The sequence below is a fragment of the Podarcis vaucheri genome (assembly GCF_965113315.1).
Source record: "Podarcis vaucheri genome assembly, chromosome: 2".
NCBI lineage: Eukaryota > Metazoa > Chordata > Lepidosauria > Squamata > Lacertidae > Podarcis > Podarcis vaucheri.
Genome location: NC_138760.1, coordinates 126,233,135 through 126,246,983, shown reverse-complemented (window position 1 = coordinate 126,246,983; position 13,849 = coordinate 126,233,135). Strand labels below are relative to the sequence as shown.

The 13,849-nt window shown below is 43.2% G+C and overlaps 2 protein-coding genes across 6 annotated transcripts in view; one reads left to right on the top strand and one right to left on the bottom strand.

Annotated features, from left to right (window-relative positions):
- LOC309525047 (uncharacterized protein) overlaps positions 1-13,849 on the top strand; it is a 274,308-nt gene that overhangs the window by 16,582 nt on the left and 243,877 nt on the right. The window lies entirely within an intron of this gene.
- On the bottom strand, positions 1,235-11,932 carry LOC309524769 (uncharacterized protein). 3 transcript variants are annotated; one of them, XM_082209791.1, is made up of 2 exons: positions 11,877-11,932; positions 1,235-5,183 (listed from the first exon to the last, which is right to left on the bottom strand). In XM_082209791.1, exons 1-2 carry the CDS (start codon positions 11,911-11,913, stop codon positions 3,304-3,306), a joined length of 1,917 nt encoding a protein of 638 aa, XP_082065917.1. In that variant the 5' UTR covers positions 11,914-11,932; the 3' UTR covers positions 1,235-3,303. The 3 variants fall into 3 exon arrangements, with proteins under 3 accessions (XP_082065917.1, XP_082065918.1, XP_082065919.1); XM_082209792.1 differs by having other exon boundaries at positions 1,235-5,180; positions 11,877-11,926; XM_082209793.1 differs by lacking the exon at positions 11,877-11,932 and adding an exon at positions 6,672-6,696 and having other exon boundaries at positions 1,235-5,180.

Here is a 13,849-nt window from a genome sequence, read left to right as displayed (position 1 = left end):
CCAATTGCAGGTTTACCACACCTATCAGCCAGTCACCCATCTCCCACCACCCTTCTGAGTAATACCCCTCCCCACCCTCTCACTATATATAAGGGTCTGGTGACTTCTGTTTCAGTGTATCGGAAGAAGTGTACAAATAATAAACTTAGTTGGTCTCTAAGGTGCTACTGGAAGGAATCTTATCTAATCTATTTATTAAGTTTGTTTCGACTATGACAGACCAAGACGGCTACCTACCTGTAACTCGGTATTTCATCAGCAGAGTTCCGTTCTGAAACATTGCCTTTCACTAGACTATGCAAGAAGGAAACTGTCTCGCTAACACATACGTATTTTGAAATGTTTGACTGCTCTTCCGTGCAAAACTGATGTATCTAAAAATTGTATTTAAAACATAATTGGGTTTTTTAATGTGTGCTGGATGAGATTGCATCTTCCTCCTTTCCCAGATTATCAGATCAACAAATACCTGCACATAGCTGCATAGTGGATTTCACATTTCCAGTTTGTGTGTGTGTGTGTGTGGGGGGGTGTTACGGGAAATACTAGGGGAGGGGAGAGCTGGGGAGAGAACACACAGGACAAATACATCCCATCAGGAACCGGCCACTGCCTGGATATTTCGGAGACATAAAACTGAAATCCCTCCTAGGCAGATGAAGGTGAAGAAGCACACATCCTGGAACAGTGACCTATTAGCACTCTAGACACAGGCTGGAAAATCAGTGCATCTTCTATACTGTTCTAATTTCTCTCTCAACCAAAGGTGTCATGGACTTTGAAGACACTCGAACTCAGAACGCAAGGGAGAAGTGTGCTAAGAGGACGGCATGCATGGCAAACCCTAACCATGATCAACCCCCCCCCTGGAAAGCTGTGTCCCCACTGTGGAAGGACGTGTGGGTCCAGAATTGGCCTCCACAGTCACTTACGGACTCATTGGTTTTTTTTAAATAAAATTTTATTCACCTTTCTTTTTCATTCATTACATACATCTCAAAGTCTTAACCTTTACTATGTATTCCTTCCTCCCTCCCCTCCTGGGCTTCCCCAACTTCCGCTTCCGGTTTGTTACTCTTTTCACCCACCTTGCTACCTCCTAACAGAAAAAGTTATTAATAACATAACATCAAACCTAAATACATAAAAGTAAACACACCATATTTCTCTATCTTCTACACATTTTCTAATACTAATAGTGTGAATGTTTATTTAAATCCTGCCATCAAGCCTATCTTTGTTTCTATAAATGGTTCCCATTGTTTTTCAAAGTCTCTGTTGTCCTTTTCTCTTAGTCTGTCTGTCATTTTTGCCAGTTCTACATCATCATCATCATTTTTAATTTGTATACTGCCTTTCTATCTTACAATACTCAAGGCGGTTTACACGCTGAAGAAACAAAAAATGTACATCTTATAACAATCTAATGCAATACAAAAATGTGATAATAAAACATAACTTTAAAATAGGCAACCTCCATCCAAAAAGTAACATTCAACAATCATTAGAATAGTATAAAATAATAGTATCAACATATAAAAGTTAAACAGAAATCCACTCAACAGTTACAATAATATCTAAACTGTAATCAATAAGACAATGGCAAGCCACGGTACATAAAACAATACGCTACACATTGAGAAGCAGAGAGTGGGGCAAGGCAGGTGGAAGGAGGCCTTGCCTGAGGGAGTCTCTCCCCTCACAGTTCATCAACTTTTCCTGCCATGGTTCTTTACTTGGTATTTCTCCAGTCTTCCAATTTTGTGCAATCAACATTCTTGCTGCTGTAGTGACATACATAAATAAAGTCCTCTTTTCTTTCCTTATGTCTTGGCCTAAAATACCCAGTAAGAAGGCTTCTGTTTTTTTTAGAAAAGTTATTTTCAACATTTTCTTAAATACGTTATTTATCATTTCCCAATAGGCTTTTAACTTTTAACAATCCCACCACATATGATAAAATGTACCTTCTATTTCACATCTCCAACACTCTCTTTTCATTTTTATACATTTTTGCCAGTTTAACCGGTGATAGATACAACCTATACATCATTTTCATATAGGTCTCTCTCAATAGTATACAATCTGTAAATATCAAATTTACTTTCCACAATTTTATCCAATCTTCAAATTGTATGTTACGGCCCATTTAATCATTACCATTTTTACTTCTTCGTCTTTGGTTTCCCACTCCAAAAGAATGTTATATGCCTTTTTAAAATAATTTTGTACTTTCGTCTATCACTGCCTCTTTGGAATTTGGAAACTGACTATGAGAAGCCTTTCTTATTGTCCTCTTTAAAGATATCCTTTAATTGTCTATGATGCAGCCAGCTTTGAAGATGTTCTTTTATTTCATCATATTCTTTCCATTGCCTCTATTCCGGCCACTGCCTGGATATTTCGGAGACATAAAACTGAAATCCCTGCTAGGCAGATGAAGGTGAAGAAACACACATCCTGGAACAGTGACCTATTAACACTCTAGACACAGGCTGGAAAATACTATATTGAAATATTCTATACCGTTCTAATTTCTCTCTCGACCAAAGGTGTCATGGACTTTGAAGACACTCGAACTCAGAACGCAAGGGAGAAGCGTGCTAAGAGGAAGGCATGCATGGCAAACCCCAACCATGATCAACTCCCGCCTGGAAAGCTATGTCCCCACTGTGGAAGGGTGTGTGGGTCCAGAATTGGCCTCCACAGTCACTTACGGACTCACTGTTAAGACTGTGTTCATGGAAGACAATCTAACTCGGCTACGCCAAAGAAGAATAATTTCTCTCTTGAATGCGTATTGAGGCTTATTATCCAGTATATGTTTTTCAACAGCATTTGTTCATTAGAGCTGTGATCTGAGGGGCTATACTCTCATTGCAAAGATACGTCATTTACATACGTCAACAGAATACCAGAGAATGCATTTGTGTCTATGAAAAATATCAGATCAATTCATACCAGATTAACAAATTTTACGGATGGGAGAAATATTAAACCACCGCTATATACAGGTGATGAATACATGGGAAATAACACATGGGAAAGAAAACAGAACATAGCTATGTAAATCTAACTCTGATCAGGAGAATAATCTGCAACACAGCCACTAAAAGGAATAGAAATTCTAATGGAAGCAAATTCTAATTCTGAACACAATCATTGGTTTACTCTCTGTAGGAGTTATTTGCTATGATTAAATATCTTCCCACACTCCAACCTTTCTGTTTCCCTTGTACGAGTTCTTTTCAGTTTAGTAAGGGAGTCCTTGTCACATAAGTTCTTTCTATAGGCCAAACATTTCTAAGATTTCCTCCCTGTATGAGTTCTTTGATGCGACTTAAGGGAGCTACGTTGAATGAAGCTCCTTCCACACTCCGAACATGTATACGGTTTCTCTCCTGTATGAGTTCTTTCATGCGACTTAAGGGAGTGACTGTGACTGAAGCTCCTTCCACACTCCGAACATGTATACGCTTTCTCTCCTGTATGAGTTCTTTCATGCGACTTAAGGGAACTACTGCACTTGAAGCTCCTTCCACACTCCGAGCATGTATACGGTTTCTCTCCTGTATGAGTTCTTTCATGCGACTTAAGGGAGTGACTGTGACTGAAGCTCCTTCCACACTCCGAACATGTATACGGTTTCTCTCCTGTATGAGTTCTTTCATGCGACTTAAGGGAGCTACTGCACCTGAAGCTCCTTCCACACTCCGAACATGTATATGGTTTCTCTCTTGTATGAGTTCGTTGATGCAACGTAAGGGAGCTACTGCACCTGAAGCTCCTTCCACACTCCGAACATGTATACGGTTTCTCTCCTGTATGAGTTCTTTGATGCAATGTAAGTAAGCTACCACGACTGAAGCTCTTGCCACACTCCAAACATTTATACGGTTTCTCTCCTGTGTGCAATCTTTGATGCAAAGTAAGGCTGGAACTCTGGCTGAAGCTCTTTCCACACTCCAAACATGTATATCGTTTCTCCCCTATATGAATTCTTTCATGCAAGGAAAGGGAGTCGATGCGACTGAAGCTCTTGCCACATTCCCAGCATTTATAAGGTTTGCTGCCTCTATGAGTTTGTTGATGTCTAGTAAGCCCATTGCTGCGAGCGAAGCTCATTCCACACTCCAAGCACGTATGCTGTTTCTCCCCTGTATGAGTTCGTTGATGCGACTTAAGTGAGCTACCCTGACTGAAGCTCATTCCACACTCTGAACATGTATACGGTTTCTCCCCTGTATGAGTTCGTTGATGCGAGGTAAGGGTACCAGTGTGATTGAAGCTTTTTCCACACTCTGAACATGTATACGGTTTCTCCCCTGTATGAGATCTTTTATGCAATTTAAGGGTACTACGTACACTGAAGCTTTTTCCACACTCTGAACATTTATAAGGTTTCTCCCCTGTATGAGATCTTTGATGCAAGATAAGGACAGTACTCTGACTGAAGCCCTTCCCACACTCCAAACATTTATAAGGTTTCTCCCCTGTATGAGTTCGTTGATGGGACTTAAGGTGGCTACTGTTAGTGAAGCTCTTTCCACACTCCGAACATGTATACGGTTTCTCCCCTGTATGATATCTTTGGTGCCTGGTAAGGCAACGATTGTCACGGAAGCTCTTTCCACACTCTGAACATGTATACGGTTTCTCCCCTGTATGAGATCTTTGATGTGAGGTAAGGGAACTATTCTGACTGAAGCTCCTTCCACACTCTGAACATGTATATGGTTTCTCCCCTGTATGAGATCTTTGATGTGAGGTAAGGGTACTATTCTGACTGAAGCTCTTTCCACACTCCGAACATGTATACGGTTTCTCCCCTGTATGAGATCTTTGGTGCCTGGTAAGGGCATCATTGCGACTGAAACTCTTTCCACACTCTAAACATATATACGGTTTCTCTCCTGTATGAGTTCTTTGATGCAAGATAAAGGCACTACTGTTACTGAAGCTCTTTCCACACTCCAAACATTTATAAGGTTTCTCCTCTCTGGGAATTTGATTTTCACCACCCTGAGACATACAAGAGTCACCCTCCGGCTTCTGCTTTCGTCTCCCCTCTTGCCTTCTGCCTCCATCTTGAACCCTCAGCTTCCTTTGCTCCCCCTCCTCTTTGGATCCTTTCGGTGACACTTCTGATTGTTCCCCTTCTGCCAGCATCCCTTCAACATCTCCTGATGGAATAAAAAGGCAAACTGATGAAATGCTAAAGGCGCGTCTTCACCCCAATCATTCAGTCAGGACACAGAGATCCAGGTCCCAGGGCCTTGTGGCAGTTCCCTCACTGTGAGAAGGGAAGTTACAGGGAACAAGGCAGAGGGCCTTCTTGGTAGTGGTGCCCACCCTGCGGAACGCCCTCCCGTCAGTTGTCAAAAAAATAACTATGCAAATTTTAGAAGACAACTGGAGGCAGCACTGTGTAGGGAAGTTATTAATGTTTTATGTTTTATTGTGCTTTTATATTTGTTGGAAGCCAGCTAGAGTGGCTGGGGCAACCCAGTCCAATCCGTGGGGTACAAATAATGAAAGTATTAATGTTAGTATTATTATTTATTGAGTTTATATACCACCCTATACCCGGAGGTCTCAGCATGGTTCACAGAAAGGTCACATCATATATAATCAGAATAAAAATACCAACCCAATAACCCCCCCCAAAAAAATAGAGCCACGTTTGAAAAAGACTACAGGATGTCAAAGATATCTAGCAAAAGCCTGGTTAAAATGGAACATGTTTGCATGGCACCTAAAGGTGTAAACCCCTTCATGGATCACTGCTTTGTCGTGGCGAAGGGGCTTGAATAACTCAGAGAAGGTATGACCTATGCCGTGCAGGGCCACCTAAGACAGACAGGTCAGCCGAGAGTTCAGACTAAATGTGATCCACCTGGAGAAGAAACTGGCAACCCACTCCAGTATTTTGCCATGAAAGCTCCATGGACATAAAACAGGAGAAGCTTTGAGAAGAAAGCAACTGTTTCCAAGGCATGCTCTGATTCATGGGGTCACGGGGAGTCGGAAACGACTAAGACGACTAAACAACAACAAAGGTTTATAAGAAAGGCGCCAGGCGAACTTCCCTGGGGAGAGCATTCCACAGACAGGGAGCCCCTGCAGAGAAGGCCCTGTTCTCGTGTTGCCACCCTCCGGACCACTTGAGGAGGCCCACGAAGGAGGGCCTCATAAGGGGATCTCAGGGTCCAGGTAGGTTCATATGGAAAGAAGCAGTCCTTGAAGTATTCCTGGTCCTGAGCCATTTAAGGCTTTTCAAGTCAAAACCAGCATATTGAATTGGACCCAGAAACTAATTGGTAGCCAGTGCAGTCAGACCAGGATGGGTGTAATATGCTCAAACCGCCGGTGAGCAAGCAGGCCGCTAAATTCTGCGCTAGCTGAAGTTTCCAAACTGTCTTCAGAGGCAGTCCTACGTATAACGCTTATCTATATCTAACCTTGAAGTTCCCGGAGCATAGACAACGGTATATAGGCTATCCCTGTCCAGAAAGGGGTGTAGCTGGGCCACCAGCCTACGCTGACGTGATGGAAGGCACTCTTGGCCACTTGAGCCTCGAGCAACAGCAAAGGATCCAGGAGAATCCCCAAGCGACAAACCTGCTCCTCCAGAGGAAGTGTAACCCCCATCTGCTCTAGGAACCACCCACTAACTGAGCCTTATCTGGAGTGAGCTTCAATTTGTTGGCTCTCATCCAGTCCATTACCCAGGCAAGACACTGGTCTAGCACTTCCACTGCCTCATCTACAGATAGAAAGGAGAAATAGAGCTGAGTGTCATCAGCATACTGCTGGCAACGTACTCCAAACCTCTGGATAACCCCTCCCAGCGATTTCATGTAGATGTTAAACAACAAGGGGGATTGGATTGGGCCCTGCGGAACCCCACATTGAAGCTTCCATGGGGCTGAAATGAATTCCCCAAGTAACACCTTCTGGGAACAACCATCCAAGTAGGACTGGAACCACTGCAAAGCAGAGCCACCCACCCCCAGTTCAGAGAGTCGCTCCAGAAGGATACCATGGTGGATGCTATTGAAAACCGCTGAGAGGTGGAGAACAATGAACAGGGACACATTTCAATTGTCTCTCTCTCTCGACAGAGGTCATCATAGAGGGCCACCAAAGCAGTTTCCGTGCCAAAACCAGGCCTAAACCCTGATTGAAATGGATCCAGAAAATCAGTTTCTTCCAAAAGCACCTGGATCTGGTCTGCGACCACTCGCTCCAGAACCTTGCCCAGGAAAGGGAGATCAACAACTGGCCGGTAGTTAGGCTTTCTGAATTCAGAGAAGGTTTCTTAAGGAGTGGTTTTACCTCTGCCTCCTTCAAACATGCAGGGACCACCACCCCCTCTCGTAAAGAGGCACTGATCATCTCCCTGGCCCAGCCTGCTGTTCCCTCCCTGCTGGTTTTTATCAGCCAAGAGGCGAAAGGGTCAAGAGTGCAAATGGTCACCCTGACTGATCCAAGCACCTTGTCCATATCCTCGAGCCTGACCAACTGAAAAAACTCATCCAACACAACAGGACTAGACTGTGCTCTGGACAACCCATGAGACTCATCTGCTGTCTTGGTGGATGGAAGCAATTTTATCTTCTTCTTTTTCCTCGATAAAGTTTATTATAAAAGGTATATATACAATCAATATACCATTCATAAAATAAAAGAGCCCAACATAAAGATATATAAAATAAAAATTCCAACACTGGGACTTCCCTCCGCCTCAGCTCGACATCTTTCAATATTCTATACTCTTATTTACATTGTGTTTTTGATAGCATTCAACATTCACCTATTATTAATTTGTCACAATCTGATTCAACTTTATATCCTTAGTCTGAAGGGAGTGGGCAGGGGGTGCATTGACAGTTGGAAGGCAACGCCCGGAGAGCAGGAGGAGAAATGCATCTGGAGCAAACAAGATACGCAGGGTTGGCTGATAAGCGAAAGGAGTGCACTGCCAAAATGCTTTAGCAACACCCAAAGAGGCAATAAGGCAAATCGAGGAATATGATATGATGAGTTACTGGTGGTGGGGTGGTCGGGAGGTGCTGCAGGGGTATAAATATTGCTTGCTTACGTGTATTAGGGGCCACCAGCCTTTGGAAACAATTCCGCTGGTTGCCTCTGCGCAGATCACAATAAACTCTTTTCTCCGAAGGAACTGAATCCCTGGTGCTTCTTTGTCACCTCTATGTCCTGGGTAAGCGGGCAAATGGATCCCAAGTAAATAAGGCTTCAGGTCCATACATATCAACAGGTTTTCTTTAGAACAGTGTTTTTTCATTTGGTCCTCAAAGCATTTCCATTGCTTCCTTAAATTCTGATTTGACTGGTGTCTTATGGCTGCTGTTAGTTTGGCCAATTCTATAAAGTCACATAATTTACTTATCTAGTCTTCTTTTGTGGGAATAATGCCCCCTTTCCAATTTTTAGCAAGTAATAATCTGGCTGCAGCTGTGGCATATAAGAATAACCTGTGGGGTGTCCTTTCCTATAATGCCCATTAGGTATGCCTCTGGCTTTTTTTCTATAGGAGCTTTCAGCATCTTTCTTAGCTCTTCATGGATACACCCCCAAAATTTATTAATTTTCTCACAGCTCCACCATACATGTATCATTGTTTCCTCTGCATTACTGCATTTCCAACATTGGTTGGATTTGAGTTTACATATCTTGGCTAGTTTGGAAGGTGTCACATACCACCTGTATAACATTTTCATTCAGTTTTCCTTGATAGTATAACAGGCAGTAAATCTGATATCTAACCTCCAGAGTCTCTCCTACTGTTCCATCTGTATTGTGGGGCCCATGTCCTGGGCCCATTTAACCATTACATCCTTTACTTCCTCATCTTTCAGATACCATTCCAATAACAGTTTTAGATAATATTTTTTTGTCATTTCGTAATAATGCTTTTTGTGGTTTGGATTCATCTTTCCCAAAGCCAATTTTGTTTATCTGAATTAAAAACGTTGTTCCATATGAAAGCCAATCGGTGAGGTAGTGCCTTATCTCTCTGAATGTTTTGAATCTTAGATGTCCTTGTCTCCTTTTAATAGTTGACTATAGGTTGCCCAATTTCCCTCCATATTTGTTTTTTTGACTGCAAAAGTCTCTACTGGGGACAGCCACCATGGGGTTCTAATTATGGTTGGTATTTTGTCCACACTTTATAAAGAGCATTTCTGACTATATGATTAGTGAACCCTCTGTGGACTTTGACCTTACTGTAGCCAAGGCATGCATGCCATCCGTACCTGTTGTTGCAACTCTCCAAATCAAGTACAGTGGTGCCTCGCAAGACGAAATTAATCCGTTCCGCGAGGCTCTTTGTATAGCGGTTTTTCGTCTTGCGAAGCAAGCCCATTGACAGCTTAGCGGATTAGTGCTATAGCGGCTTTTAGCGGATCAGCTGATAAGTGGCTTAGCGGCTTAGGAAAAGGGGGGGAAAGGGGAAAAAACCCACAGGAACTCGCAAGACATTTCGTCTTGCGAAGTAAGCCCATAGGGAAATTCGATTTGCGAAGCGCCTCCAAAATGGAAAACCCTTTCGTCTAGCGGGTTTTCCGTCTTGCGAGGCGTTCGTCTAGCGGGTTTTCCGTCTTGCGAGGCGTTCGTCTTGCGGGGCACCACTGTATATGTTTTCTCTAATAAGATCCAATCCTTAATCCAACATAGGCACGAGGCTTTGAAATATGTTCTTAAATCGGGGAGTGCGAAACCTGCCCCTTTCTTTTTTTGTCAGTCAGTAATTTGTATTTTATGCGGGGTTTCTTATCCTGCCATATGAACCTGGTCAGATCTCTCCTGCAATCGACGTAGCATTGTGGCAAGCAATTTTAACAACAACATGCTCTGCAAAGAAGACAAAGCGAGCTACCATTGGTTCTCCCACCTCCTTTGGGCCAGCCTGTAAAAGGCCCCGTACAACCCGGAAAAGTTCTGCCAGACAACATAATGAGGAGGCAATGGAGGCAAAAAACTATGCTTTCTTTGCTGCCTTCCCTGCCACTAGGTAGGCTTGATAATGAGCCCTTACCAGTGTTTGGTTGCATTAATTAGGATCTTTCATCCACTTGCGTTCAGTCTCCCAGCTTGGAGTGTACTAGGGGGCCAATCGGGCTCCACAAAGTGGGAGAGGACGCTCAAGGAAATTCGTATTACTAGTAGTATTATCATTATTAGCCTGTCGGTATAAGGCCGCAGCAACACATGGACTTTTAATGTGGACTTGAAGTTGCTTGTTTCTCCTTTTTTAAAAAACCTCTTCTGCCCAGAACTGCTCTTGCAGAAACTGCTGTTTAACTGAAACACAAATAATTTAAAATGTGTGTGTTGGGGGATGTTATTGGGTTGTTTTTGTTTCTGTTTTGATTATGTACTTTGAGTTTTTATATTGTAATTTTATCCTGTGAACTGTCCTGAGGCCTGTGGGTATAGGGAGGTATATAAATGTAACAAATTATAGTAAAATCAGGCCGGATAAAAATTATTACAAGTTCCAGGGGAAGCCTCTGCAGAAGGCTTTCCAATGCTTAAGGGTTTGCCTTGACCCCAAGCCCTATGGGGAGCCCAAGGAAGGTCCCCCACCTGCCCAGGTTGGCCTGCTGGTCGGAGAAAGATCTTTTCCATGAGGAAAAGATGTCCTACCCCCATAAAAAGGGGGCAAGACCTATAAATGAATAATTTTAGTGGAATTATATACAGAATGCATTAACTATGGGAAATGTAAATAATAATAATAATAATAATAATAATAATAATAAATACCCCGCCCATCTGGCTGCTGAGTTTCCCCAGCCACTCTGGGTGGCTCCCAATCGAGTGTTAAAAACAACACAGTATTTAAATATTTAAAACTTTCCTAAACAGGGCTGGCTTCAGATGTCTTTTAAAAATAGGATAGCTACTTATTTCCTTGACATCTGATGGGAGGGTTTTTCACAGGGAGGGCACCACTACTAAGAAAGCCCTCTGCCTGGTTCCCTGTAACCTCACTTCTCGCAATGAGGGAACCGCCAGAAGGTGCTGGATCTCAGTGTCCAGGCTTAACGATGGGATCAGTTGCAGTTTCCGGGTCACCTTCAAAGGTAGCCCCACGTAGAGAGCATTGCAGTAATTCAAGTGGGAGATAACTAGAGCATGCACCACTCTGGTGAGACAGTCTGTGGGAAGGTAGGGTCTCAGCCTGCGTCCCAGATGGAGCTGGTAAACAGCTGCCCTGGACACAGAATTGACCTGCGCCTCCATGGACAGCTGTGAGTCCAAAATGACTCCCAGGCTGCGCACCTGGTCCTTCAGGGGTACAATTACCCCATTCAGGACCAGGGAGTCCCCCACACCAGCCCGCCCCCCCAAAACAGTACTTGTGTCTTGTCAGGATTCAACCTCAATCTGTTAGCCGCCATCCATCCTCCAACCGCCTCCAGACACTCACACAGGACCTTCACCGCCTTCACTGGTTCTGATTTAAAGGAGAGGCAGAGCTGGGTCTCATCCGCATATTGATGAACACCCAGCCCAAACCCCTGATGATCTCTCCCAGCGGCTGCGTGTAGATGCTAAAAAGCGTGGGTATTATGGGAAACATATGGGAAATACCCTTTGCAAAAGCGTGTGCATTAGGCGAGATCTGCACCGAAATGCTGAACAATTTTCAAGAGCTCTATTTAAAAATAATAAGATGTGAAAATCTGGATAAACTCATGACTAGAAAAAGGAGACAGAGGAAAAGAACTTACATTGAAATGGTTTGCCTAATGGGGTTTTTTAATCCCTCCCCACACTCCCTCCAGCTGCACGCCCCCCCCGTCTCTCCCCCTTTATAACACATAATACATACGACGCACCTCCAGCGCCTCCGCGAGGAAGGAAAGCCGCCGCCATTACAGGTATCTCTCCCCCCACCCCCCCAGGAGCGGGACAGGAAGCGGAAGCTCCTATTTTCCCGACAGCCTTTTTACCCTCCGCTCTAGGAACCTCCGCTCTGTCGCCGCTGCTCTTAACCGTTTCGGAGCCGAGCAGCAGGAGCCTCTGGGCTTCTCCGGGCAAAGAGCGAGGAGAGGCGCTGGTCTCGCCTCCGGAAAGCCCCGCTGGATCAGCTGCGCGGGAGCCCCAGATAGTTTTCTAAACTATTTTTTATTAAGAAAAAAATATTTTCAATTTTCAAAATAACAACAGTTCCCCTTTTGGTATATGGATATTCAAACCAAATTTGCAATAAATGGTTTTTCCTCGCCCCCTCCTGTTTCCATTCCCCCCTTTATTCTCCTTGCATATAATTATATTTATCCAATTAATTTCAACTTCTTTCCCCCCTCCTAATTCTATTCTTAGTTCATCAATGTTACATCAAACCTGCTAATCTTTTGACGTTTTTACAGTGTTCTCTAAAATAATCTATAAAGTTTTCCCATTCTTGATTGAATTTTTTCTCATCTTGCTGCCTGATCTTCACGGTTACGTTAGCCATTTCGGCATAGTCAGCCATCTTAGTTATCCATTCTTCTTTCTTTGGGACCTTTTCTTCCTTCCACATCTGGGCTAGTAGCCTCTGGCCGCTGCAGTCACATAAATAAACAGTCTCTTTTGCTTCCTTAGCAATTCTTCTATTACACCTAGTAAAAAAAAAAGCCTCTGGTTGTTTTTTTTACAAATGTAATTTTAAACATTTTTAAAGTTCATTGTACAGTGGTGCCTCGCAAGATGAAATTAATTCGTTCCGCGAGTTTTTTCGTCTTGCGGTTTTTTTCGTCTTGCGAAGCACGGTGTCGGAAAAGTTTTGGAAAAGCTTCAAAAATCACCAAAGTCTTCAAAAACCTCAAAAAAGGCTACCACACCGCGTGCTATGAGTTGCTCCTCGAAGTCAAGTCGCAACTGTATTAACGGTTTTAAGAAAAAGGAAACAAACTTGCGAAGCAAGCCCATAGGGAAAATCGTCTTGCGAAGCAACTCAAAAAACCAAAAACCCTTTCATTTTGCGAGTTTTCCGTCTTGCGAGGCATTCGTCTTGCGAGGCACCACTGTATATAATTTCCCAGACCCCTTTACTTTCTTAAATGTCCACCACGTATGAAAAAAATGTACCTACTTTATCCTTACATTTCCAGCATAAATTAGAGGTCTCTTTATACATTTTAGCAAGCTTTACTGGAGTGAAATACCATCGGTACATCATCTTCATAGAATTTTCTTTTAATGAACTGCATGCTGTGAATTTTAAAATCTTTCCCCATGATTCAAGTGGTATATGTCTTTTGCCCAGTGAGATTGAATATTCCAGGCTGTGAGGTCTTTCCCTGCTTTGATAAATGACGCATCAGATCACTTAGAGATATGCTAGTACATACTGACGTACCACACACCTCTACACACCAGACCTTGACCACAGCTCCAGGAGGTTTATTCAAACGCGGACATTGCACTGCTTGTAGGTATGCATCACAAGTGGAAGAATTTTCTAATAGTAGAGGCTTTAAGTTTGCCATACAATCTTGGCCACATGTACAAATGCAATTCCTCGCCCCGCCCTCAAATTAAAAAAAATTGTATAAATGGTTTCTAGAAAAGAAGAACATTTCTAAGTGATATATGCCATCTGATCCTTTAACGGTGTTTCGTGGTAATGTACCATTGGGTTCAAAACAGTAAGTAGCAACATTTATACAGTCAAACCTCTGTTGTCGAACGTAATCCGTTCCGTAATCCCGTTCAGCTTCCAAAATGTTCGACAACCGAGACACGGTTTCTGATTGGCTGCAAGAGCCTCGTGCCCTCAAGCCAAAGCCGCGTCGGATGTTCAGCTTCCGAAAAACGTTCAAAA

Bases quoted from the DNA above. Each gene is read 5' to 3' on its own strand.
- LOC309524769 (XM_082209791.1), bottom strand. From the start codon at position 11,913: ATGGCGGCGGCTTTCCTTCCTCGCGGAGGCGCTGGAG. The intron at 5,184-11,876 runs GTGCGTCGTATG...TTATTCCATCAG, and splicing joins TCCTCGCGGAGGCGCTGGAG to GAGATGTTGAAGGGATGCTG.